Here is a 25788-nt window from a genome sequence, read left to right as displayed (position 1 = left end):
CATATACTGAATCAATCTGCTAAACTTTGATATCGACAAATAGAAACCATTCCGAAATTCAAGGGAGCGTCAAGCAGTATTTGATGCTACGAAATACCGTATAGGCTGTGGATCTTTTTGAACCCCTGTCAGAAACGAGCTAGGATCAGGCAGTTTGCCTTGTGGGTAAAGGGATTGTTAGGCGAATTCTGTAAGGGTCTGATGGCGTTACCAAAGAGAATCTCGGGATATACGAAGGGTCAGTAATCAAAGAGCTTGCTTATGAGTTTATCTTAAAAGATGTATTATAAAGTATCTTGAGCTGGGCCCAGGTATTTTGCACCCAAGGTTGAGGTCCCAAGCAATCCTCCATTGCTGATGGTTAGTGGAGGTGCTGCCTGAGGCATAAACTCAACTCCTCCTCACCTTTCAAGCTTATTACGGAGGTTTTAACATTGTTACCACTGCTTGATCAACTAAATCCAGCTTGAAACCTTATCTTTCGTTTCTTCCGCTGAATGTCCACAGAAAGTTGTGGGTCAGGGATAAAAATGCCTGAGGCATATATCGCACCAGGGGATTGATAAGCTCTCTCAGCCAGGCCATCCAGCCCAGCCGCCATGGCACCTAAAGTTAGCAACGAGCTGGCGCGTCGCCGGCCTATACGGTATGCAGGCTGATGTTCAGACTAAGCCTTTTGATATTGATTGGCTTTACTTGGATATTTTGGATTGAATAGTGTGATAGTTTGTCAGTGGTAATTAAAAGAAGGTTACTTAGTTTATAAGTCTTTGGGAGGATGGAAACAAGATATAGTGCTGGGATAGCGAGAGATAGCAACAGAGCGTAATAATATTCACAGTTAAATTACCAGCCTGATAGCTCGCCTTGACTTCAGTTCACTGCAGCAACCTTTCCATAACACTGATACATGGCCCGATATTCGCATCTTCTCTCCAAATCACCTCATTTTAATTACCACCAACAAAGTCTCGCACCATCTCATCCAAATCAACCGAATACAGCCAGTCAATATCAAACGGCTTAGTCTCGACATCAGCCTGCTTAGGCATCCTCCTCTTATTAATCTCATTATTCAACTCAATGATTTTATCAACACGCTCCTGTCTTCCCTTCTGCCACCGTCCAAGAGCATCACTTAGACCTTCGCTGTTCTTCTTCTTCAACTGGCCAAGAACACCAGCGAAGGTGTATACATCCTCAAAAGCCTGGTTCACACCCTGACCGGCGGTGGGTGGGATAGCATGTGCTGCGTCGCCGAGAATAGCGACGCGGCCGTGCTTGGCGCTGGAAGCCCAGGTCTCAAGCTTGGGGAGAAGATAAAACGGCCAGAGGTTGACTCTGTCAGGCGAGATTTCCGAGGTAGAGTTTGCGACGATGGCGGGGAAGTCCTCGTTGCCTTCGCGGAGAAAGTCAACACACCACGTCTTATCAGAGTTCATAGCCTTCCAAGCATCACGGCCTGGATCTTCACCAACGAAAGTTTTCTGCTTTCCAATAAGAACCTCCGAACCATCAACCAACTGCGGTGCAATAACGAAAGCGCCGCGCTTGTCATGCATGAAAGTAGCTGGAAGCTTGTAATCATTGTTCTCCAACTTGAGCTGCCTCGCTGGAACAGCAGCTGTGACACCGATCATGTTGGTGAACTTTGGTTCCAAGGCTGGATGAAGATATTTCCTCACACGAGAGTGAATACCATCTGCACCAACAAGAAGACTAGCAGTCTCTTCACTCCCATCCACAAAGCGCCACGTAACGCTATCCTCCGTCTCATTAACAATACTCTCAAATTTTCTCCCATACTCAACCTTGATACCCGCCTCACGGACAAGATCAAGAAGAACATTAATGAGCTCAAAGCGATAAACACGAATACCAGAGTATCCATATCTCTCTTGATTGCCGAACTCAAAAACATCAACTAGTTCATCGTCTTGGGAGTAAAAGTATAAGTCTTGGAATTTGTAAGACTTGGGGAGCATGCGTTCAAAGACGCCGAGCTTGTCTAGGGCGCGGAGGGAGTTGGGGGATAGCATGATTGCGCCGCCGATGTCGAGGGGCGCGCTTTGTTGTTCGTAGGCGGTGGACTGTATGCCTTGTTGGTGCAGAGCGAGGGCTAGGGCGAGACCTGAGAGGCCTGCTCCGATGATGGCGACTTGTGGGGATGACATGTTGATCTTGAATAAGGGAAGAAGGTAGACTTAGAGTTGAAGATGTATATAGCGTAGTGTTATTTTGGTGTTCTGAGAGTGGGTATAAGTGGGATGTGAAGGTTGGTAGGATTGATGAGTTTCGGATGCATCACCACCTCGCCCATGGCCTCCTATATATACACAACCCCCTCAACCGCCCTCCTCCCCAATCCTCTCACCATCCTCAAATTAAGCCATCCTCATCCTGCGGTAATTTCCTCGGCGTCGGTCTTTTGCCAAAAAGCCCTTCATTCTCACACAATCGTGCCGCCCACATCCGTCTCAACCAATCATCTTGACCAAAACCCCTCTTCTACCGGCCGAGTCGATCCATCCGGCCGATATCCATTCCTTCTCGGCCGGCTTACGGTCAGCACAGCCTCTAACACACTCTCTAGGTTGTTTTTGATAGGCTAGCTCGCTTATTCATGCGCCCGTTTTAATGCTCGGACTCGTTAGTGCTGATTTCTAAGCTGCGGCGCGGTTTTTCGCATAGCCACATCAACCGCCCGGCCGAAACGTCGGGGCCGAATTACTCGGCCGGGTGGGGAGGGAGGAATGGAAGGGGGATGTACTATAAAGACTAAGGACACAGAACTCTGAACGATATTCTCCTCATCAATGCATTCGCACACAAACATCTTCTACAAACATCCCGAATACCTTGGACCCTGCCTTCAGTCTCATAACTTCCATCAACTCCTTACAACTATTCTCGCTTGGCATCTGTGATCTACGCAGATCTACCCCACTCAACACCAACTACCGTTTCTCCACCAAAAACCCCTTCACAATGCACTTCCTCTTCATTGGCGGAACAGGCCGCAACGGCTCTCTGGCCGTTCAAGAGGCTCTATCCCGCGGCCACACAGTCACGGCCCTTGTCCGCAACATAAACTCTGCCAAACTCCCCACTCACTCCAACCTCACCCTCGTTCAGGGTACACCAACTTCAGAGTTCGACATCGCCAAGGCTCTTACAACTCCTCAACCTCCTCAAGTAGTCATCTCAGCTCTTGCGCAGGTCAGAGTCACAGAGTCGCCTTTCGCAGCTCTGCATCCTGATACTACACCTGACTTCATGGCGGTGAGCATGCGCGCTCTCCTTGCTGCTATTTCCCAGGCCAACATCCACCCCAAGATTGTTGTGAACTCAGCTCAAGGTGCTGGCTCATCGTGGCGCTCTATGAATCTTCCCGGCAAGATGATCTTTAGCCACGGAAGCATGGGTATTGGACTTAGGGATCATAACGAGGTTGACCGTCTGGTGCGCGAGAGTGGTTTGACATTTGTTCTTTCTCGGCCTGTTATGCTTGCCGAGGGTGAAGCCCAGCCTGTCAAGGTCTGGCCTGAAGATGGAAAGGGTTGTGCTTGGATGCCCAAGATTACTAGGGGGAGTGTTGGGAAATGGCTTATTGATGCAGCTGAAAGCAGCGAGTGGGATGGAAATTCCCCTGTTCTCAGCAACTAAAGCATCCTAGATGAAAGCTTCAGGTACATTGGTTAGTTAGATATTATTTCTTGATTTCCGTTATAATTCCTAGTTAGTTTCATAGACAGTTCTTGGGACAAATCCCATATCTTTTCATTTTGGCCCTGAAGCTTCTGTAAGCTAGCAAAGTCACATTACGAAAATTGTCAATGCACAATGACTTATTCTCCACTTGCCCTGAAAAGCTGGCCTCGGTGCCAGCGGCTTGGTCTGACAAACCCAGCCGGCGTCTTCACCAAACAAACCTCTTCACAGCCCTCACGCTCCTCCGCATCTATAAGCCTTATCCCCGCGAGTTCCTCATTCTTCAGCAGCATAGGCACTTCACCTAGATTCCCCTTCGCACACTTCCCCCAGGCCCGGATCTTGAGCTTCTCGTCTGGCATCCATTCTGCACTGCTACTCCAAGGTGCAGGCAGCCTCGCGTCTGTGTTCAGTATTCTCCACGGCCGTCTGGCAGCTAGCGTGTAAATCCATTTCCCCCCCGTCATGTACGTCTCGTGGTTCAAACGTATGTAGACGAGCGGCAACTTCCAACTACGACCTTGTAGCTCCCCCTTAACTACGTATTTGGTAGTGGGAAATGCCCAAGTCGTAGTCTGCCCTTTTCCTATCTGACAGCGCAACAGTGTCGTGTAAATGTCCAGCTTGTAGGAGCTCAACGGCGCCACGGATCCCAAGACGGTGATATATGCATCAGCGGTATCTGGTAGCTCAATTACTAGCTGTAAAACCGTGATGATCGATTTCCAGAGTGACCCCTGATCCTGCCGGTGTCTTTCTGGGTATGATGTCTTGTTCTGCATGCCAACGCAGGGAGCATGAAGACTCTGAAGATTTGGCAGAACAATGGGATGGAAGCAGTCATCCGAGTCCCAGCTGCCAAACATTGCATCACACAGAGAGCTCATATCGATGTGGACATGCTGCATACGGCGCAGGAGGGGGCGCAAACCCTCACAAAGATGAAGTTCAGGTCCATCGATATCAATCATATCCGACGTTCCCAAAGCAAGCTCCAGACTTGTGCAACCTGGCGGAATGCTTCTCAAAATGGCTGAAACAATTGTCTTTTTGATGAAACAGACGGAGAACTATATCGAGGGCCATGCTTACCAACTATTTGCCGATGGCTGCCTTTATCTGGTAAGAAATATTAATTAATTACTTGAGCTTTAAATGCTAAGATGAATAGATATACCCCGTGATCTATAATTGCATATAGTCATTATTTAATTCTCTAGAGTGGAAGTTGATTCCGTGATCTAGAATAAACAAGAGCCTAAAGGATGAATTCGTGGATATCCTTCTAGAAATTCCTGGTATCTTGGAAGATCTCAGTCTTACCAATCAGACACCGGAACATCGTTCTCTACGTGAACGATTGCAGGCAAGGTGCTGTTTATGCGACGCACAACTACGCCATTGGTCTACTTCGTCCGGTGAAGCTAGCATCAGCTTTGCAGAACGACTAATACCGACCAACGCATCTCAAGTTTCCAACCCCTCACCAGAGGACTTCGCCATAGCTCATTTAAGTATGATCTACTGGGCCACATACAGCATATTATACCAAATCATGCATCATACTGCCGATGACGACACCGACCTCTGGCTGTACTATCATAAGATCTTCCTCATGGTTCCATTCTTTCAGCAGCCCGATATAGGGGCCATTTTCATTGACTATATAGGATTTCCGGTGGGCATGGTAGTCAGCTTTATTGCAAGACAGGTAGAACCCCGTGCTACAGAGTTAAGGGAGTTGCTACAGAAGATGTTTCAGACCAGCACCGGGGGAGTCAGCTGCGGGCGTTTTTGGAGACATGGCCCTGGCTAAATACCGGCGAGACACGAGTCATCACGAGCAAGACCACGAGCTCAGTAACTGACAGTAAAATGCTATCCTATACCTCGCTTACTCTACATTTACCATCTCAATTGCCACAGTGCTGCCAATCTGTCCAGAGCCTTGTTGCGACCTCTGCCTTCGAGCTGCTTCAAGCTCCTCCTCCGACGGCATGTTAACGATCATCACGTATAAAGTGTTCTGATTCTAATCGTCAATAAACTATCAATCTGAAATCAAACGGTCAGTAACTTACGCGATTAATCCGACGCTGGCCATGTTCCAGCAGTTCCGACTGCTGTTAATACTGTTGCAGTTGCAACTCATAAGCGCTCTCATATTGCTCGATGTAGCTCCGCTGCTGCTCAGGGGTGAGGCCCATGCCTTACAACACTAAGCCTAGGTTGGACATTTGCAAAGCCTGCTGGTCTCTAATAGCTTGTTCTTGCTCGGCCATAACAGAGCGCATACTTTCCCTCTGTTTCTGTTTCTCATGGTCTGGCGTGAGCTTCCCTCCTAATAAGAGTCCGAAAACACCGCCGTTGGAGGCCGGATGATTTGGGCCCTGGTAATGGTTCGAGAAAAGCTTTTGAGGCGTGGACGAAAGCACATCTCCTTTGATTTCAGCAGCCTAGATATATAAAAGTAATAAGTAAACCTAGACACATTTGACTACATAGCGTGCCTGAGCTCGCCTATCAAAGTAGTCAATCAGCCTAGCAAAAACCTTTCTCTTCGTGGCCATCTCTGGCATAGCACTCGGGGTGGTTAGATACACCAACGTAGCGACAGAGTCCAGAAGACTTTTAGCCATAAGATACACCGGCTCAGGGGTTACTCAAGTTTCGCTTGGCCTTTGATGCAATCCCCGACCCAGTGGAAGGTTCGTGGTTTAACATAGCCGCCGCTGGATCAAACTTTACCTTTCCACCTATGGCCACAGGCTTGTAAGGCATGGTAAGACAGTATAGGCCTCGTGGCTAGAAGAAGTTAGCATTAGCGAGATCTATGAATAAATTGGTCCTAAATCTGGCTAGCGATCAGCGAGGCAACACAAACTGCAGAGGAAACAATCATTAACTCACTTAAACCGTATCTCCGTCTTACCCACAATGAACATAACGATTTATAATGCGGCAGAAGCACGCAGCGCAATATGATTAGGAACAAACCCAGTCCCCATGCCAGCATCCTAGATGACATAGAGCCACTTAGCCGCTTAGACAGCCTTGTTAGTTGCATAAATGAAAGCTAAGAATGTTTCTTCATCAATGCCGAAAGATTGAAGATTAGGAGCATATGCTTCGACGAACCCGCGTTCCTTGTTTCCTGGGCGTCGTTAAGGGATGACGATTAGGTTAGGCAGTGAAGGCGCTCCTATGTCAACGACTGGGAGGAGATGGTCGACGATAAAACTCCCTCAAGTTGAGCCCGGATCCTGCTCCAATGCAGTTATGCCTTAGGGCTCTTCGTCGGAGTCGCTACGACGAGGTACGGTATTGTTACTTGGAGGCATCATGGTGTTGTCATGAAAGAAACCTCGCTCACCTTAGTAGCATCTAATAAATAGGGATGGCCGCCTTAAATGCAATTTCTAAGTCAGTCAAGCTTACATAAGTTTAGGCCATGGAAGCATTTATGTCGCAGTTGGAATCGAATTCTTGAAGGCCTATGCCCACGGCCGGGGTGTACAATAGCGTGCTTACATGGTGAGATCGATCCAGCAAATATTTAGCAAACCGTGCCGGAAGATTCTCTTAACATTAATGAATTTGTTTCAAGCAGGTAAAATTAAAAAAAAAAAAAAAAAAAAAAAAAAAAAAAAAAAACAGACAGCCAATCTACAAACTATCGATTTTCAGAAGGACTTAAACCTTTGCTAACAAATGAAAACCTCCGCTGCCAGTCCAAACTCCCCATAGCCTTGATGATGCTTCTAACAGCGTCAGAGGCCAACTTGGCAAAATTCCCGACTTCCGAGCTACAGCAGAAAAGCCACTAATCTCTGAACTTTCGAAAGTTCAATTTCTGAGACACTCCAAGCACATCGTCTTCCTTGGTCAACCCGCCAGCCTTGTTCTGCGTGACCTCGTGCAAGATTTCATATTCAGCATAGATAGGTGGGATGTCCATGTCCTGGTCTGGAGCAGTCTGAGGTTTGCCAATACCTTTAAGGACAGAGATAGTGGTGTTGGGGAAGTCCTTGGCAGGCCTCTCCAAACCTCCAATCTGCACATACTTCCATTGAAGGTGATTCTTGAGATAGGCGGTGACTTCGTCTAGTCTGGTTGTCTTAATGTGTTTAAAGCCATCATCCAGGGCCTGGGATATGATGGGAATGGTAAGAAGAACTTGAGCTCGGGAGAGTACCTTTTTATCTTTCTGGGAAGCGCAATTGGAGCAGGTCTCAGTGGAGGGAGGCATGCCAGCGAATGAGTAGACCTGGCCGATGAAGTTTTCTTCGTCTTGGAACGCCGTGTCAGGCTCATCGGCGTTGCCTCCAAGCCAGAACTGGATGGAATAGGAACGTCCATTCAGGGCATACCGATCGTAAACCACGTTGATGAGGTAGTCGTTCCAGGTCTGATGCTCAGTGTTACCGGGCCCGAAAAACTTAATCTGGTCCTTTTCCTTTTTGCTTTCAAAGACTGCTCTCCAGTACTTCTGGGCGCTGGGGTAGAGGTACTCGATACGCTTTTTAAGGTCAATCTTGAATTGTTCCTCCTTTAAAACACCCTTTTCAGGATCGACTGCGCTGGCCTCTGGGATCAGATCATCGTACTGGTAGTTTAATTTGGTCCAGTCTTTAGCATCATCTGACGTCCAGTACCCAGTCGCCGGATTGCTGGTTTTTTCGCGGTGAAATGGAAGGAGAGGATCTTCCTTCGTCTTGTCTCTAACTCTATCAACCTCCTTCTGGGTGCGGACCCCGTTAAACCAGGTCTCCCAGTTCAAACACTGCCACATGGCAAGCAAGCGATCGATGTTACTGAGGAGTGTTAGTATTGGAGTGAGTTCCATCCGAGATAGTACACTCACCAATGATGGAGCCAGAAGATTGGGTCAAATGCTGACACAGGAACATCCGACATATGACCAACACCCCATCCTCCTTTCTGATCTTTTTTACGAAGCTTGGCATTCGAACCGCCGGTAAGGTTCTGTTCAACAAGTTAATACCTTATCCGTCGGTTCTATATGAAGTCTACTTACATGGACGTTGTTGTGGATGTACTCCAGCGAAAGATAGCCGGTACTTATATCACGAGCACTCTCATTCCACCATTTGGTGCTGGAAAAGGTTTCCCAGGTGTCCGTATACTCTGGGGAGAATAGACGATTGACAGCATCAGCCAGTGTGCCAGGTCCCTTGAAACTGTCTCGCTTTGGGTCTCCTTCCAAGTAGGGAGGATACCAGCCCTCCTGGAACTTGCTCAAAGTCTTATTGGCTTCGTCGAAGTTATTGAAACCGGCAAGGCCTGTCCAATTTACGCCATCTTCGATTCTTAGACCGTAGCGACTTGTCGCTGAGCATTTGCTCCACTTAAAAGATATTATTGAGATGATTCAGAGGAAAGAAAAATGGATGGGGGCCTTACTGGCAGTCTGTCATCGGGTTGTCCCGGTTCTCCCTTTTCAACATGGTCCGGGATATTCCACTGAGTCATGTTTTCTGGCATGTCTCCAAATGCTCTTGGGTTACCTTTGTCGTCTTTCATGGGATTCTCAAAATTGTAAAATGGATTCTGGACTCCTGTCTCTCCTCTGGGGTTGTAGGGAGGATAGGTGGTTATTACGTCGAAGCGAAAGATCTCTGGGAGTGCGTATTCTTGCCCGTGCTCCCTGCTATACTTCTTACCAGCCCAGTCCCAGTATGGGAGTCTCCAATCATTAGCTGCTTTCTCCCACTCAGCAGCCTCAGTAGGATCAAGCTTCCAGGCCTTTATTTGGTCCTTCATGTGAGTCCACACAAGTTGCTCAAGTTACAAGTCAGCAATAGATTGTCACAAGGGCAAGAGAAATTATTGTACGTACCTCAAAAAGCAGCATATAGGGTCGATGCCACGTCGCAAAGGTGATGGTGTTGTGCTCGCAGTATCCTCCGTAGGGATTAGCACCAGGAGGCAGTTTCTTGGGATCTTCGGAATCTTTGTTAGGAGGCGCAGCGCCATCCCATGGCTGCAGAGGGTAGGCATGGATGCCCGCAACTTGGAAGTAAGAGAGCTTCTCATTCACTTTGAGCCTCTTGAAGCGATTGAGGGCGAGAACCATAAGAGTCCACTGTTTCTGTATGAAGGCATTATCAGAAGGGAAGTAGTAAGTTATCTCACGGCGGCAAGGAAGACCCGGAGCGTAGGGAATGTTGTCGGTCCTTCGCTCAGCATTTGAGGGGATGCCCGTAATGGGATAGGTTTCGCCGGTGAAGGGTTCCATGATGTAAGAAATATTCTTGGTTGAAAGGGGTGATTGCAGTGAGTGATGATCAATTCGTTTGTTGTTACAACGCTGGTATTTATAGCTCTGAGATGAATGCAATGCCTGGCTTGCACACGACTTGAATTCACTCGCAGAAGTGAACTGTCTGCGGCTGGAAGCTGTACGCTCCGACGCTGGCTGAGGCTAAGGTATGTGACGGATATTGCTTCAGATCGTGACTGGTGCACTGAACCTCTCTTGCGATGCCAAGGCCAGCAACGTTCAGCTGTGTCTTTCAATCAAACCATATTTGCATCTTGTATAGCCATCAGCTAGCCACTGGCTAGTCTAGGCGATCTAAGTTCGTTAGTTGCCGCGGGGAACTACCAGGCTAACCCGCTCTGTCACTTCAGCTGCTCGTTTGAGACATCACTAGCGCGTTCAAGCCCAAAATTGTGAGTGCCGCAGCGGCTAAGGCCGTTGTTAACGAGGAATTAGTGGTTGCTCTTGGCGAACATTGGTGAAAGATACGTGCATCGATCATAGGCTGCGGTACATCAAGCAACAGCGTTCCAATTCATGTTATTTAGACCAATTAATGGGCATACTAGTCCTGATAGTGGCCGGCTGAAGAATCAACATTATGCTATTAGCGGTTTATCGTCACAGTTGTCCTGCAGTGTGACAGTGATGATATGTGATAACATTGATTTTTTGCCCGCCAAGACAGCCATGTCGGCTTGAAGCCTGTGAATTCAACATAAGTGTGAAAACAATGGACCCGGATCGGGCTATCTACATCATCTCCCTACTGATGACAAATCTGGTGGCTGGCTGAATCTGAAACAGCTTACCGCTTCAAGATGGAATGTATCATTGACTTTTCCTAGGTAGTGGATAGACCTGTGCCGGGTTCTGTAGTTATTTTCAACAAAGTAAGCTCCTTGCCATCTCAACTGAAGGCTACTCTGGGAAGATGAGCCAAACATAGAGAGGTCGCTTTTGATGACTGATACCATAGTTCTGGCCTCGGCGTAGTTCTGGAACCAGAGGGCAGCGACAGAACTGGGGCTCATGAGCTCGTTAGTCCATGGATCAACGGGTGGGGAGCTTATGTAGAAAGGCATATCTTGGCTAATGACGGTCTTGAAGAGAACTGCAGAGGCCTCGCTACCAGTTTCGTTGACGAACTTGAAGGAATTGGAAGGGATTGTTGCAGTTGAAATCGTACCATTATACCAAGTGGGAGGGAGAGTGTAAACCTCGCCGAACTTGATAGCTGTCGGATTGGCTAAATATTGAATCTGACTTTAGATACTATCAGTAAAGTGGTGAGAGTACATGGCTGGATAGAAAATCATACCTCCATTTGTGAATTTGTCCTTGATGGCGGCAATCTTGAATTGGCCTACTCATGAGGTGATGATGACACTAGTAATTGCTAGTGAAACGTTAAAAATACAATCAATAGATTTTCGAGCAAATCGCTTACAATCCGCGTAGGCAATCGAATTAAAGTCAGTATTGTCACCAACACCAGCAGTAAAGTAGAGTCTAGGAATAGTAAGTAATAAGCCATATGCTTTATAACCCTTTCTGTTTATATTCCTTTAGAAGATAATAATATAATGCTAATAGCTATAACTTAGGAAGTAAGTGATATGATTCGTGCCCGTAACAGCACTGTAGTGCGATTATACGTACCGTTATGGAAGCACGTCTAGGATGGTCAAATCTCAATGCGGTTGGTAAAGCTGCTACCATAACTTTTGCCCTGGAAGCCAGCTGGATTTTCTATTTGATCATTCCGCCACCATTAGCGCAGACTCTCTTCATCGATAGCAGATGACAAGAGACAAGAGGTTTAAAATCATTGGAAACTGCATGGGTTGTACTTAGTTTATTAGGGAATCCCTGGATCAGGGTTTTCTTCGGCAACCTTGTCCTTTTCCAGTCAAATGGCTCTGTCTGAAGTTGTGGGGAATATCATTCGAACCGGAGTGGCCTGATAATGGAGGATTGGCTTGGAAGGTTTACTTGGATTTCTCGCATATACCCAACGATCCGTGTGTCGCTGATCTCAATGGAGTATCTCGATAGATAATCTCAAAAAAGGAGAATATATGAAGATAATAGCAGCTGAGTGTAACAAGAGCTGGGAAATAGCTGTAAATCACATTCATTGCGGGAAAATGTAAGATGTAATGGAATACTGATATATACTAGTATATGATACTCAGCATAGTTATCTAGACTATATGGCTTCAAGAATGATTCTCCTGTATGTAGCAAGAGGCTTCTCTGTCGCATCACGGAGAGCAAGAATAATATGCATTGTCTAAAAGAAAGTCAGTATCCACTCGAATGGTTGTCAAAGAGTCGACTTACATCATTCAGACTCTTGGCAGTCTCCAGCTTCACCACGCTGCCATCATCCTTGATACTTGTGATATTTACATTCGGGCTCTTGGGCGTCAAGATTGGCCTCATCTTGAGCGAAGGGTCAAAGCCTTCCAAGCCTCGTCCGTATGCACCACCAGGCTCGCGGTAGTGGAACCAATCGTACTTGAGCTCATCACCATCGGGATCCCAACTGTTTGATGCATCCAGAACAATGTTGCTGCCAGGCTTGTACTTGAGCTTCAATGGAACAGTGCCACAAGAGCCATTGACGATGGCAACGGGCTGATGGTTGTTCTCAGAGTACTTGGAGTTGACAGTCCACTTCATACGAGCAGCAAAGTCGAACTGATAATCCTGACGCCAGCGCCAGATAGTTGCAAACTTGCTTGTGAATGCCTTTCCGTTGGCGCCAACGACGTAGTCACTTGTATCAGCGTAGACGCGCGACTGATTCGTGTGGTCTAGGAGGGTATAACGACCGCCCCAGCTACCCCACTCGGGATGGTTCACGTCACCCAGGCCATTCTGCACAAGAGGCAAGAAAGCGGGTGTATCACCCTCCATGATGAAAGACCAGTTAAGATAGTGGGATCCCAGAGGACCAAGTCGGATATTCTTCTCGAGCCAGTCATTAGAGACAATGCTGGAGTCTGGGCCGCCGTGATCAAAGTTACGGTACTCTTCCCCTGAGATACCGTTCCATGCCGCGACAGTGTATTCGCTGAATCCGTGCAGAGAGACGACATAAAAGAGTTGAGGGTAACGGAGACGGATCCAGACACCGGTGTCGTCTTGATCGGATATGGCTAGAACGCGAAGCTTCTCGACGAAAGCGTCAACAGCGTCTTCGCTTCGAGTGCGAGAAACATGCTGAAGGGCCTCAGCCAGAATCGCAGATCCTCCCCAGACAGAAACTGTAAGAGGATCGTCGACGCTCGCCTTATCAGCAGCCTTGACAAGCGCTTTCGCACCGTCGCTCAAGCTCATATTGAGTGATTTCCGTCCATAAACAGGATGACCTTTATGAACTCTGTCAAGAAGGTACTTGTATGAAGGATAAGGCGCGTGAGATGGAACATTAGCGTTGAGGTTATTCACAACCTTCTTATAACCATCTAAAACGCCAACGACAGACTCATAGTCAATCTTGTCAGGCATCCACGTCGAAGTCGTCACAGAAATGCCCTGAATGTCAATCTCATTGGCGTAAGTCAACAGCCGAACAAGACTCATCTGATCATCAGGCTCATTGCTGATATCCGTGAGCACAAACAATCTGCGCTTGTGCTCAGTGCGCGAAGTCGAGCATTGCTTGTCATGGCTTGGTGCAGCTTGCACGAAGGGGAGCGTGGTGAAGAGGGCGAAAGCGCCGACAAGTTGGGAGAACATGTTGGGCATGGTGTAGTTCAACGCTGCTGAAGCATTGAGGTCCATTGTGAGGAAAGTGTTGTCTTTATAGACTGCCGATCAGCAACTGGTGATAAATCATGGCATTTACTTCTCGGGGGCGGGTGGTTAGAGTTGCTGAATGGGGTAACTTCGTTAAGATTGTGCGCTAAGAACTGGCTTGATTCTTCAACTTTAAGCACTATCCTGGCGCATCCCCAGACTAAACGTCATGACATGGCTTGACTCCACCTTCAATGGACCGGTTGAAGAACCGCTAATTTGGGACAGTCGAGGGAATTTTTCTGGGAGAAAATGCGGGGGAGAAAACCGTTGACCGGTAGATGAAGTCGCAGATGTGTTTAAAATTGCTAGTTCTGGCGAGGTTCACCTATGGATCTTCGTCATGTCGCGTACTTTGCTATGCTAATATTTCGGTACTGTTGTCGAAAATTTCGTCCATTGGCGGACCGGAAGAATGGTTCTCTATAATCTTTGTCGGGTTGGCCATCTAAAAGAGTCAAGCCGAGACTATTTCTCCAACAGGGCATGTTCCGAGGTTCCTTCAATGCCGCAATGAAGCATCCCCGGTCTACCGTGGTCTGATATAAACGGCCCGATAGAACGTGGGCTTGGACTGATGGAGAAATCTGGGGTATTTCTCCGCAGTCGGCCAACCTCAAACAAGACGATCTTTATTTTGGCATCTTCGCCGACAGGCCATCATTATTGTTTACATTGATGTACATTCGTGCACTCATAGTTCTATTAGGCATACATTCATGCTATAGAACCGCAACGGGCCTGACGATAAATGGGTGATTGAAACGACTTCATTGAATTTATTTCGTGATTGAAGGGGAATGCTATTTATAACCCAATAACCAATGATTTATATGGGTATCTTAGGCACATATGTGACCCATCTCGTGGAGGCAGGGCACGAATAAAGGGATGGGCTGAATTCGGAAAAGAATTCCTTCAAAACATGTCATTACTATGTAAGAATTGTTTCTCTGCAGCCTAGCTAACAGATAGTCTTTATAATAAGACTCCACTATAATCATTCTTCCTAACTAATAACCCTACTCCTAATAGCTATTCTTGAAGTATTATAAGCCCTTGTACTAAGTATTATCAGGACCAGCTAAATACAGGAGTTAATCGAAGAAAAATACATCCACACTTGCAGTAGCCTACTACAGATGATCTGTAAGATGGTTAGGGTGTATCCTTGTATCAGTAAGCTTCTACAGTTCTTTGATGAACCCAACCTCGACTACTTTGTCGGCGTCAATATCAAGATCAGCAAGCTTAGTTCGAGAGTTTTCTCGAAGCCAAAGAAAAGTCCACAGCAGCCAGGATCGGAGATAAGCCTTGGGGGATAGGACACTTGGCCAACCAATTTTAATCGTCTCTTTACCAAGAATGTACACAGTTGGAGAGTTCCGTGAAGATTGCATCATGTCTAGCTCGGCAGCTGTCATATCGTTGCGTCGACCCTTTGCGATTGAAATCGCAATCTGTTGAACAACATCCTGAGCGAGACCCGGATATAAAATGTTGTCTGTGTAGCCATGGCGCAGTGTAACGGCATAACACGAATCAATCTCAGAGACGCGTCTGATAATATATCGATCGGTCAATGGGACTGTAGGTACCGGAAGGGGGCGCATGTTGAAGAGAACAACGACTGCAGGTCGCGCGGCGAACTTGATGACAAATTGGAAGAAAGAAGGAGGAAGGGTATTGGTGATGCCAGACTTGTCAAAGAATATCCCCAGGCCTGGAACAGTAGAGATAGGCGTTCCACCAAATGTTGACGTTAAAGCCACAGGGCCTTTCGTGGCAGTGGTAGGAAACAAGAGCGCCTGGGGTGAAAGTTGATCTTGAGATTCTGCTTCCCACTGGCACTCTTTTCCGAAACGCCACAGGGTAAAGAGACAGGAGAGGATGAAAGCTAGAAGAAGGGTGAACCATGCGCCGTCTGGAACCTTTTCATAGACTGACGATAAAAAGGCTGCATCTAGACTGGCAAAGACCAGCCAGAGAGGCACAACTATGTATGCAGGAAGTCTCCAAACGAGGATTGCGACAAGGGAAACCATGCACGTCGTAACTACGTGAACTTAGCTGGAATTTGTAACGCTGCTGGAGTATCAACTTACTAAAAGTGACAGTGATAACGCAGACACCATATGCGTTGCCTAGGGAGGTGGTCTATAGAGTTGTAAGTAGTTACCCAAACCATAAAGTCATTGAATACGTACATTGTTGTATACTGCTGTAATAATAACCGTACCAATCATAAGCAGCCAATTTGCCATTGGCATGTAGACCTGCTCGTGGAAAGTCTGACTAGTATGAATAACTTTGATATGAGGAAAGTATGAGAGCCTCATGATCTGAGTCAGAAGCTGAAAGGTTGAAGTTATCATGGCTTGAGAAGCGACAATGGCTGCAAGAATCGCGATTACCAAGCTAAAATACAGAGTTCCTGGAGGCACTGTATTAAAGAAGGGGTTAGTGAAAGCTTGTTTCGTCTCGTCGTGAGATATATACGCGGCCTGTCCTATGTATGCGATGAGCAGGCAAGGATAAGCCAAGCATATCCACGATAGTTGCACTGCACGTTTACTGAATGCTCCCAGGTCCGCAAATAAGGCCTCGACGCCTGTAAAAGCTAAGAGCAGACCGCCTAAGGATTTCCAGCCCTCGTGTCCGTTGCGCACAAGGTATGAGAAAGCAAAGTGTGGACTGAATGCCTTGAGGACAGTGTAATCGTGAACAGCGAGGTTATAAATACCAGCGCATAGGTTGAACAGCAACCAGATGGCGACAACCGGTGCAAACATAGTACCGATCTTTGATGTGCCAAATGGCTGGATGAGAAAAAGTGCAACAAGTATGCCACACGAGATGCCGACGATGGCAGAGGTTCCCAGGTTAGGATTGGCGACCTTTATTCCTTGAATAGCTCCTAGGACAGACTGAGCTGGTGTCAGCACGCCATCAGCCATGACCATAGAGACACCCAAGACGCCGATAAATTGCAAGAAAAATTGGATCGTCCTAGACTTCTCAAGAAGCCCACGAAGACTCTTGCCGCCAGTCTTGAGATCACCGGTTTCGAACCGCTGCAATCGAATACCAGGTATCTCCCTCAGATCTCGTCTCGAAATATTCGTATATCTCGCCAAGAGACTATAAAGAGCAAATGTCCCCCCCTGCCCATCGTCATCGGCACTGAGAACTATGAAGCAGTACTTGACGGTGACGATGAGAGTCAGAGACCATATAATAATCGAGAGAGCGCCGACAAGGTCTTGCCAAGAAGGTTGAGCCGAGAAAGTGGACGAGTAGACGTAAAGAGGCGAGGTACCAATATCACCATAGATGACGCCTGTAGCTTGGAAACTGAGCCACAGCAGTACCATGCCTCCATATGTCTATTGCAATCAAAATCAGCGGCGCCTCCACCCTTCTGTGATCAAAGTTACTTGCTTGCTTGCGTGAGCCTTGCAGATCATTTTCTGCAATGGCCCGGGCTTTTTCTTCATCATCGTCAATACCGACGAATGCTTCGCCGGCATGCACATCAGACTCAGCTTGAGCCATTTTGGGATTGAGAAGACGGAGAACTTTGGAAGATCGTAGAAATGTTGCAGTAGAGTTTTGGGGTCGAGCTGGGAGGTCCAAGGTTCGATGCAATATATTCTTGTTATATTCCATAGTAGAGAAGACTAAGCTACTTTGGATTTTCTCGGTTAACACAAACTGCAGTCTTGATAAGAAACGTAATATTTAGCAGAAATACTTTTCAGCCTATGACCAACACGGTTGTCATCACCGGAATTTGGCACCACCTCAATCTCGCATCTGCATAAGAAGAAGCGCCCGCAACGGGGTTGTTGCGGGCGCATCGATGACTCAAGATATCGTAACATGGCCAGCCATGTTGACCAGGTATTTAACTCGGGTAAGACAAATCACATGCATTGTCAAATTTCTCTGACAATTAATTATTGCCAAGAATGTATCAAACGGTTTTCTTAGCAGCTGAAAGCTTGGCTTTTCATTTGAGCTGACCCTTGGCTCTTTGGCGAGGCAGATGTAGACGCGGGATTTTCCCCCTCTTGAGACCGTGACAGACCAATCAAGGATAAGGATAGGATAATCACTGATTTGTCCAGACCCTTTGCCTGCGGCTCTGAATAACCACGGATGACTCTACTGGCCGTGCAGATTCAATATGTATGAGGGAATATTCATCCCAGTAGGCCTTTATGGATGGCCCCTTGGCTTATCTTGACACCTGGGCCCTCCACGCTATCCTGCTCATCTCACCACCCAACACAAGCAACTCCCTCATCGCCTTCATTTTCCTGCTTTTTCGGGTATGATTCTAACGCCAGATTTAATTGCCAGAGAAAGCAATGGCGAGCATCGTAAACCTTCGGTCATTTTCATTATTCTAGGCATTATCGCATTTGGCCTTGTGCTACTTACACCATTTATCCTCAGCAAAAGGGGATGTCATGGGCCAGAACCCTATCAACTTGATGTCCCAGTGCCACAGCGGGCGAGAAACATATGCCTCATTCCGGAGGCTTTGAACTTGATACCAATAACTTGCTATCGAGAGGCAGCAGCGGTTGAAATTGATGCTTCGAAGCAAGTCGCAAACTGTCCAGGACAAGCGAGCGCGCCAAGCTGCCTTATCTGTATTAATGAGTTTAAACAAGGTACCCAGACTCGCTCTCTACCATGCGGTCATCGCTTCCATCCCAGATGTATTGACCCATGGCTTCTGGAGCGATCTATAACTTGCCCAGTTTGGTATGTTCTGGTTATAATTCATTATTTACCAGCTAGAACTTACTTCTGTAGTCGTGCAAATGTTGCAGACGCTCTTGTCCATATACCTGCATCCAATCTACCCGCAGCACCTCGTCGAATGCTGAGCCGTAGACCAATAGTTAAGTTCACACTTCTCACCGGATTGTTGTGCAACCTAACAGAACACTAGGCTACCTCGGAGCTTCTTCCTATCGCAAGAATTCCAACTATTCAGTCTCGCGGCCCAGGTACTGCCGTTCCTGCTCGACCGTTGCAACCTCAGGAACCACTGCTGCCGGTGACGTTGGAGGCCTCGTGCCAGATTGGCTCCTCAGGCCGTTAGGATACGAAACAAAAGGGTCGAACGGGTTTGGGTTGGTGATGTTTTATAATTTGCAGCAGGCAAAGCAGGGGCTTTATTCTCTCTTATTAGTTAAAATATACAACTCTTCTTCGAGTTTAACTTCTCATCACTATAACCTTCCCGTTCCGTCAAGTCCGGCCCATCTGTCTACCCCCACTGTCAAGTTCCAAACTCTCTTATCCGTAGAGCAAAGCCTTTTCCAAACTTGGAATTTCCGCCATCCATTATCAATGTTGACTGACTGTTGAATAACAACCTGCGCCATGAATCAAAAGAGGACTCGAGGCAAATATTCAGTTGGGGGATGTGAGAACTGTCGCCGAAAACACCGGAAGTGTGACAAAACAACCCCAAAATGTCTCCGATGCAGGGCTGCAGGCCTGGAGTGCAGTGGCTTCAACGCTGATCTTAGCTGGGTGACGACCACACAAAGGTCGTTGCGTGACGGGCGCAAGCCAACGCCAAAGTGCCTGAGGAACCACGAAGACAATAGTAACTAGCTGCGTCCCTCATACGGTTAACAATCACTCAATACTCCGACAGGTCAAGAAAACACCTCTACAAGCATTTCCCTACCTAGAATCACAGCCCCGGATATCGAGGATACCATTGCAAATGTCGATAGTCAACTTACACATTTCGAAGGGCACCACGAGCATGTTACCGCTACACGCCCGACCAGTGTTTCCGAGACTCAGCCGCCAAGTCTTGAGAGCGATGCCCTTGGCATGACTGGCGACACCATCAATGGTATCAATGGTAGTGAGCAGGGTCATTTATCGATGTTTCAACACCCTGCATATACGCCGGACTTCCTCGGAAACACGGAAAGTGTGTTGGACTGGCCAGATTTATTCAGCGTGGACTACTCCCTTTCGGATCTACTCTCTCCCAGCTTTGGCAACACGCACCACGATGTCCCAGAACCCCAGAATGCTCGCTCGTCAATTGTTCCTCCCTTAACAGCGCCATACTCAGATCATACGAGACCTTTATGGCACAGTCAGGATGCTGCAAGTAGGTCTAGTCGACAAGATGTCTCAAACATTGGTCTCCCTTGCCTCGAGCCTCAGGGGCCTATGAAATTGGAGTTGAGTCAAGATGACACCCAGATGCTTCTTAAGCATACCAAGGACCACTGTTTCCCACAACTGTGGTCATCGCCGCTTGGGAAGAAATCGCCACTGGAAACTCATCTTACCGCAGCCGTTTTGACATTTGCCAGCATGACATACCTCGCACCGCGTCAGATATCGCATGCCTCATTCACGAACGTACTTGCCCTTCTTGCGATATCTTCAAAGCATTTGGCAGCACAGATACGTAACGAAGACTCGGACAAGAGCGAGCATTGGAACCAATATGGTGAGAGCGCGTACCAAAAGGCAAAGCAACATCTCGATTATTCATTGAGCACCGAGGTCTCTCCAAAAGTAGCAAAGTATAAAGATCTTATCATGGCAGTCTCAACTATAGTATCCTTCTCGGTACGAGCCACGTGGAAATGCTCTCATTCTAAATCATTATTAAACCAAACTCTACAGATACTCTACGATAGACAGTCTGATTCCAGAAAGTATCTCATTGATGCTGAAAGGCTTCTACTGAATCAAGGTCTACCCAAGCCACATATCTCCAGAAAGATTTAACTTCTGCATCATACATACACTTGGAACAGGGTCATCAGTGAAAGTACCTACGTGTTAAGGGATTCCGGTAGTGCCAATATACCTATGGCCACAGAACCATATGCTCTGCCAGATGGTAAGGACCTTGCTGAGAGAGGAACAGGGGGTAATAATATAGAGCGCCGGCGGTACCATGTGTCAGCTTGGATGATTTCCTCCATCTTGAATCATACCACCAGGAGACTGATGACTCTTCAAGGGAAAGTGGGAGGGAGATGAATCACGACATTCATCTCAAACAGGGACGAGGCATGTAAGAATCGGCTTTCATGATGCTGTATGGGGTATCCGAAACCTGGTTAAGCCTTTTGTCTCAGACCACTCGACTTGCCAACCTAATACGAGCGTTGAATCATGGCAGCAAAGAGAAAACGCTGACATTGCATGAGCATATCGAGAGACGCAAAGAGTCACTATAACACAGAATTTTTTTCTTTTGCTTCCACCAAGCCCACTACTGATCTTCCCATCGATCTCGACCACCTATCAAATGCACCATCACGAGAAAGCCAGCGCACCGCACGCCCTCATTTAGTCCGAGCACCGAACTTCGCTCTTGTTGTTTTCTTCTACCGTCGAGTATACAACGTCCATCCTCATATCCTCCAGGACTACATTAACAACGTCATGCATGCCCTGCAGGAGTTTGAGCGGCGCTGCGACAGAGAGAAGCAAGGAGGGCCAGGGGAACCGTGGCCAGCGTTTATGGCTGGCTGCGAAGCAATGACAAAGGAAAAACGGGATTATTTCGAAAATTGGTTCAAGCGAGCCTTCGATCAAACAGGGTTCACCCGGTTGGTGACAGCGAGGAAATGCATGTATCAGGTGTGGGAGAGACAGGACCGTTTTGTGATGGGTGGTGATGAGATGCAGCGGCATTGGACATGGATGGACATCTCAAAAGAGCGAAATCTCTATGTTTTACTTTGTTAGTAACTATTTTATTGGCACTCACGCCACGGAGCCAAAACAGACCTGGAGCTGGAGGAGTGACTGAAATGACCGTCATTGGAATTTATTTTTCTTACTCAGCCAGGATGATCATACAGTTCTCCGAAAGAATGGTTCCTGGCACCTATCAGCTTTAGAGCTCTTTTTGGGGGCACATATGCGCCTCATGACATGAATGCAGAATATAAACAAAGAGACGGGCTCAAGACGATGGGATGCCTTTCAGAATTCAACATTCACCACTCAAGAATTATCGCTCTGCTGCTCAGTCTTTGTGCCGGAACTCCAGCAAGTAAGAGTTCCGTCGCTATCCAAAAATAGTGAAGCGATAAAAGGCTTAGTACTGGCTGTTTGAATGTAAGAGATCTAAGAAGCATGCTATAATATGCAGCTCTGTTTAAGATTCAGCATTCTTTGTCGCAACCGCATATAATGTAGACTCTGGCAGAACTCATCAAAAGGGTCTTGCATGAACTTATGAGAGCTTATCGATCACTCATCTTAAAGGAAGCTGAACGCTTTGCATTGTGATCACTAGGGGCATTGAAGTAATGGATTTACCACTATAAGAAGTGTACTCTTATATCAGTCTTGTTGATGTTTATCCTTTAAACATATTATCATCCCTTATCGTGATTCTATCATTGGTATTGAGCTTCTCTCTTGTGACATCGACTCATCTTCCTTCTATAAGCACAGCTCTCTCTACCTGACGCCGATGTCATGTTCTCCACCTGTCCGGGCATCCTAAGTCCCCGCCTGACGGAAGCGGTCGGGTTGCACAAGTCTACATGGATGATACCAACTTCAGAATCAGTGGTGACACAGCCAACAAGAAGCGCCTCTCCGTTCGCCCCAAGGCACGCTTAGACTGGCATTACGATATCCGCGCTCTCAAGGGCATCATCCGCAAAGTCATCGGGATGAAAGTGGACGAAAGGGTAACCTTCAATGTTTATGGATCTAACCTTAATCAAGGCCATGTATACCAAGATCTTAGACTTTATTGTTCCCGTTTCTGGAACTTCCCTTGGAAAAGGAATCGAGTCGAGAAGCAGGTCGATACCACTATCATCAGAGACATGGCACTAGATGCTGTCCATCTTCAGGAATCCAAGGAGACTGCTGCTTTTTTCCTTGTTTCTGGGGACAACGACATGTTACCAGCGGTGATATATGCTGTGCAGTGCGGCTATACCGTGCATGTCTGGGCTTGGGAAGATTCCGTGTCTGGTGAATATAAACGACTTTAGCGAAATTGTCTTATCAAACTTACACTGCTGGACGAATTCCTAGTCGCTCTCACAATGGCGAACTGCAGTATTCCTGTGGGGAAACTTCTTTTTCCTCCCAATGGTGTTGTACTTTTCAACCCGTGGCATGAATTGCCTGAGGTTCTTAGTCAATTCGGGGACAAGCTCGGTTCATCTAACATGACTTTCATGCAGAGTTCGGATCATGGAGGCTGCCCCGATATTGATATTGTGGTTGTGCCTGAGAAAAGAGTTCGGAATCAAGATGCCCGACTTCGTTCTATGCTGGAGGATTTCGAAAAGAACGGGGTAAATGTCATGAGCTTCGCTGAGTATTTTTATAGCTCACGCCATCTCAAGCTTTTTGGCTCTTAAACACTTTTTGTTAATAGGTGTTGTTCATGGGTCATTTGGCGAGTTGAGCCCTTGTGACTTTGAGGTTTGGAAATTAATTTAAATAAGAACTAGGAGGTTAAGCTTAATTGATAATATTTTACTTTAAAGATTAATTTAATAATTTTAGTAAATATTAATAAAGATTTCTAGATTCTATTACTTATAGTCTACTAACATACTAACAACCCCTAATAATGGGTCAACTGTCATTTGCTTAAAGGAGTATACTTGTCCAGCTGGCAGAATAATTGTTGTAGTTAATGACTTACTCCATGATTGCAGAGCCAAGTTCAACGGGATGCCTGTAACTGTTGGCAAGTTCGGAAACTTTAAAAAGTTTAAACCAAACACTCCTAATAACAGCCAATCGCTTTGCTTAAATAGCGTGAGCAAGCCTCCGACTTCAATGATGTTGCCAAGCAAATCTGATAGCTTATCAAGACTTTTCGCCACGCCATTTGAATCCTGCTCTGTTCTGATATTTTTCGGTTCAAGGCTAGTATTCAGGACCTCCAGTGTTGGTGAGCCACTATGATTTTCGTGAAGATTGATGAGAATACTGGCGTTCCAGGTCATGTCGCCCTTAGCCCAAGCACGTGCAGTTTCCGATTTCCCGAGAATCGTAACATGCTTCTTTTTCTCTTTGTACCAAGAGATGAAGCCTGTAATATCGATAGATATTCCCTGAGATGTTGTGGAGAAAGAAACGTCGAAGTAAGTCTTGCATTTATTGAGTGGGTCGCTTTGCATATCGTAGATGTCAAAATGGTACCCTTTGCCAGTGGAGCTCTTTGCTTCGTTGTATAGCCTAAAGACTCCAAGTTCAATACCACCTCCAGAAATCTGTTCGTGGATACTCGTGGCATATGTATCATAGAAGGTTCTGAGAACTAAACTCTCCACCAAGGATCGAAAGGAAAAGGACATTTTGCCATCACAAATATCTGTTGGAGACAACCAGCTAGAATCGAATATGTCGGTGGGAGGTTGACTACCTGGTTTAAGAGCAGAAGACTTAGTGTTGAGGATGAAGTTGAGGGTACTTCTTGGTTGTGATGCCGGATCAAAGAAAACATTGAACGTGTTTCCAATCGGTTTGAGAGAATCCGGAACATCAGCGTCTGGATCACCAGAAGGTGGATAGCTGGGAACGTAGCCCAGGATGTATGGGTTCCTGGCTGAGTTTTTCTTAACATCCTGAAGCCAGTCTGCCAAAAGTGTTGAGAACATAGTCTTGTATACATCCTTGACTTTAGGGTCAGTAGTTGCGACTGGTGCCACGGCGGTGCCGAGAAGATCAATGTTCTGTAGATCACAGAAGATACGTGATATAAGAAACCCTTGAGAAGTGAAATGCTCCAATTGGTTTCGTACAACGTCGGGCACCAGGCCGGCCTCGCTCTCATTTCGAATCTCAGCAAAGCCAACTCTGATCGGAATGCTCCATTTCCATCCCGTGATGTCTTGAGCTGGTCGTATGTTGCCAGAAAAGATATCTCGGAACCATGCACTTCCGGAAGTAAACTCTACTCCCAGCTGAACAGCCCATCCGCTTTCAGTAACAGTGAAGGCCGGGATGTATGTTCCACGAATTGTGGTATTAACCGGAATGTTATTGGAGGGGTTCTTTGGAACTTTTTCCCAGTCATCATACAGCTTTCCGATTCGGTCGCCCTCCTCGTCGAACGCCATTTCAATGATCATGCTTATTAATTAGTCAGCGTTTATTTATGACTTCAACACGATTCTACTTACGTGTGGAACTTCTCATCAGCCTCAGCCAACTTCCTTAGCCCTTTATTAATAGCATCGAAAGTGACAGCAACGACGATGTCGTAGTCTTTGGTGGTGAAAATTTCATGAGGCTTCATGATTATAATCAAAGAAGGATGGATTTCAACTTTTTAAAAAAATAATTTATATAAGGCTAAAGGGAAGCCACTTTAAGAGAGATAACTCGGAGTAGACAGTCCATATAGGGACTAAGGAAATATGCAAAGGACAGTGTCAGTGTGTGTACATTCAACTTTAGAGAAATAGAGGGAAGATAATGTATTTATAGGAACAAAGAGTGCCTCACATTTGTAATTAGGCGGATCAGGGCTTGTCAGCTTGTAATAACCCTGTTGCGAGGATTTAATCTAAGCCAGGGTTTTAGTTGCAATACAAGTAGGACATAGGGGAGTATATACAGCCAGCTAAAGCACTAAGAGCATGATTAAACCTTACTAGCCTGTTTTTATTAGATGTTTAAGACTATGGATATAGTTATAATATATAAGTAGGCATTACAATATGCTATTAATGAGTTTAGAGATTTAACCTTATTTTGTATATGTGCTTTATTGGTATTTCAGCTACGCCACTGCTATAGTTTTAAGTTAGAAAGGTTAATTCTAATCTCATTTTCTCCGCATACTAGCCTAAACAAACTTCACTGGCATTTCAGCTACGCCACTGCTATAGTTTTAAGTTAAAAAGATTAATTCTAATCTCATTTTCTCCGCATACTAGCCTAGATAAGCTTTATTGGTATTTCAGCTACGCCACTGTATC

At 46.5% G+C, this 25788-nt stretch overlaps 11 protein-coding genes across 11 annotated transcripts; 3 read left to right on the top strand and 8 right to left on the bottom strand.

The window, feature by feature from the left end:
- Window positions 1-950: 950 nt before the first annotated feature.
- On the bottom strand, window positions 951-2174 carry FOBCDRAFT_203574 (uncharacterized protein; the record flags this gene model as incomplete). Its single annotated transcript, XM_031185641.2, has 1 exon — window positions 951-2174. The coding sequence occupies one exon, from the start codon at window positions 2172-2174 to the stop codon at window positions 951-953; it is 1224 nt and encodes a 407-aa protein (XP_031036776.2).
- Window positions 2175-2988: 814 nt separating this feature from the next.
- FOBCDRAFT_276074 (uncharacterized protein) lies at window positions 2989-3666 on the top strand (the record flags this gene model as incomplete). The annotated part of the gene is made up of 1 exon (XM_031185642.2): window positions 2989-3666. One exon carries the CDS (start codon window positions 2989-2991, stop codon window positions 3664-3666), a length of 678 nt encoding a protein of 225 aa, XP_031036777.2.
- A 182-nt stretch (window positions 3667-3848) lies between these two features.
- FOBCDRAFT_203572 (uncharacterized protein) lies at window positions 3849-5053 on the bottom strand (the record flags this gene model as incomplete). Its single annotated transcript, XM_031185643.3, has 3 exons — window positions 3849-4744; window positions 4804-4830; window positions 5035-5053. The coding sequence occupies 3 exons, from the start codon at window positions 5051-5053 to the stop codon at window positions 3849-3851; spliced, it is 942 nt and encodes a 313-aa protein (XP_031036778.3).
- A 552-nt stretch (window positions 5054-5605) lies between these two features.
- On the bottom strand, window positions 5606-6492 carry FOBCDRAFT_203571 (uncharacterized protein; the record flags this gene model as incomplete). The annotated part of the gene is made up of 5 exons (XM_059609068.1): window positions 5606-5737; window positions 5793-5834; window positions 5926-5957; window positions 6008-6167; window positions 6460-6492. The coding sequence occupies 5 exons, from the start codon at window positions 6490-6492 to the stop codon at window positions 5606-5608; spliced, it is 399 nt and encodes a 132-aa protein (XP_059467404.1).
- Window positions 6493-7443: 951 nt separating this feature from the next.
- On the bottom strand, window positions 7444-9970 carry FOBCDRAFT_262380 (common central domain of tyrosinase-domain-containing protein; the record flags this gene model as incomplete). The annotated part of the gene is made up of 5 exons (XM_031185645.3): window positions 7444-8525; window positions 8576-8697; window positions 8750-9079; window positions 9136-9513; window positions 9572-9970. The coding sequence occupies 5 exons, from the start codon at window positions 9968-9970 to the stop codon at window positions 7535-7537; spliced, it is 2220 nt and encodes a 739-aa protein (XP_031036780.2). The 3' UTR covers window positions 7444-7534.
- Window positions 9971-10300: 330 nt separating this feature from the next.
- On the bottom strand, window positions 10301-11368 carry FOBCDRAFT_276072 (uncharacterized protein; the record flags this gene model as incomplete). The annotated part of the gene is made up of 3 exons (XM_059611512.1): window positions 10301-10309; window positions 10807-11260; window positions 11316-11368. 3 exons carry the CDS (start codon window positions 11366-11368, stop codon window positions 10301-10303), a joined length of 516 nt encoding a protein of 171 aa, XP_059467403.1.
- Window positions 11369-12206: 838 nt separating this feature from the next.
- Window positions 12207-13753, bottom strand: FOBCDRAFT_136884 (uncharacterized protein; the record flags this gene model as incomplete). Its single annotated transcript, XM_031185646.3, has 2 exons — window positions 12207-12290; window positions 12341-13753. 2 exons carry the CDS (start codon window positions 13751-13753, stop codon window positions 12207-12209), a joined length of 1497 nt encoding a protein of 498 aa, XP_031036781.3.
- Window positions 13754-14812: 1059 nt separating this feature from the next.
- Window positions 14813-17360, bottom strand: FOBCDRAFT_164120 (potassium transporter-domain-containing protein; the record flags this gene model as incomplete). The annotated part of the gene is made up of 4 exons (XM_059608414.1): window positions 14813-15860; window positions 15910-15961; window positions 16012-17190; window positions 17222-17360. Coding segments are annotated over 4 exons (2239 nt in total), but the record flags the coding sequence as incomplete, so codon positions are not given.
- Window positions 17361-19207: 1847 nt separating this feature from the next.
- FOBCDRAFT_203566 (uncharacterized protein) lies at window positions 19208-20593 on the top strand (the record flags this gene model as incomplete). The annotated part of the gene is made up of 3 exons (XM_059609067.1): window positions 19208-19436; window positions 19488-20431; window positions 20489-20593. 3 exons carry the CDS (start codon window positions 19208-19210, stop codon window positions 20591-20593), a joined length of 1278 nt encoding a protein of 425 aa, XP_059465221.1.
- A 1781-nt stretch (window positions 20594-22374) lies between these two features.
- On the top strand, window positions 22375-23258 carry FOBCDRAFT_203565 (uncharacterized protein; the record flags this gene model as incomplete). Its single annotated transcript, XM_054705187.2, has 3 exons — window positions 22375-22816; window positions 22880-23145; window positions 23229-23258. The coding sequence occupies 3 exons, from the start codon at window positions 22375-22377 to the stop codon at window positions 23256-23258; spliced, it is 738 nt and encodes a 245-aa protein (XP_054561162.2).
- A 97-nt stretch (window positions 23259-23355) lies between these two features.
- Window positions 23356-25103, bottom strand: FOBCDRAFT_203564 (uncharacterized protein; the record flags this gene model as incomplete). Its single annotated transcript, XM_059609066.1, has 4 exons — window positions 23356-23378; window positions 23412-23468; window positions 23502-24937; window positions 24988-25103. 4 exons carry the CDS (start codon window positions 25101-25103, stop codon window positions 23356-23358), a joined length of 1632 nt encoding a protein of 543 aa, XP_059465220.1.
- Window positions 25104-25788: the final 685 nt, after the last annotated feature.

This window comes from Fusarium oxysporum, chromosome VI (genome assembly GCF_013085055.1).
Source record: "Fusarium oxysporum Fo47 chromosome VI, complete sequence".
Classification (NCBI taxonomy): Eukaryota; Fungi; Ascomycota; class Sordariomycetes; order Hypocreales; family Nectriaceae; genus Fusarium; species Fusarium oxysporum.
Note: the sequence above shows the minus strand (reverse complement) of the source record. Positions and strands in the feature narration are given on the sequence as shown.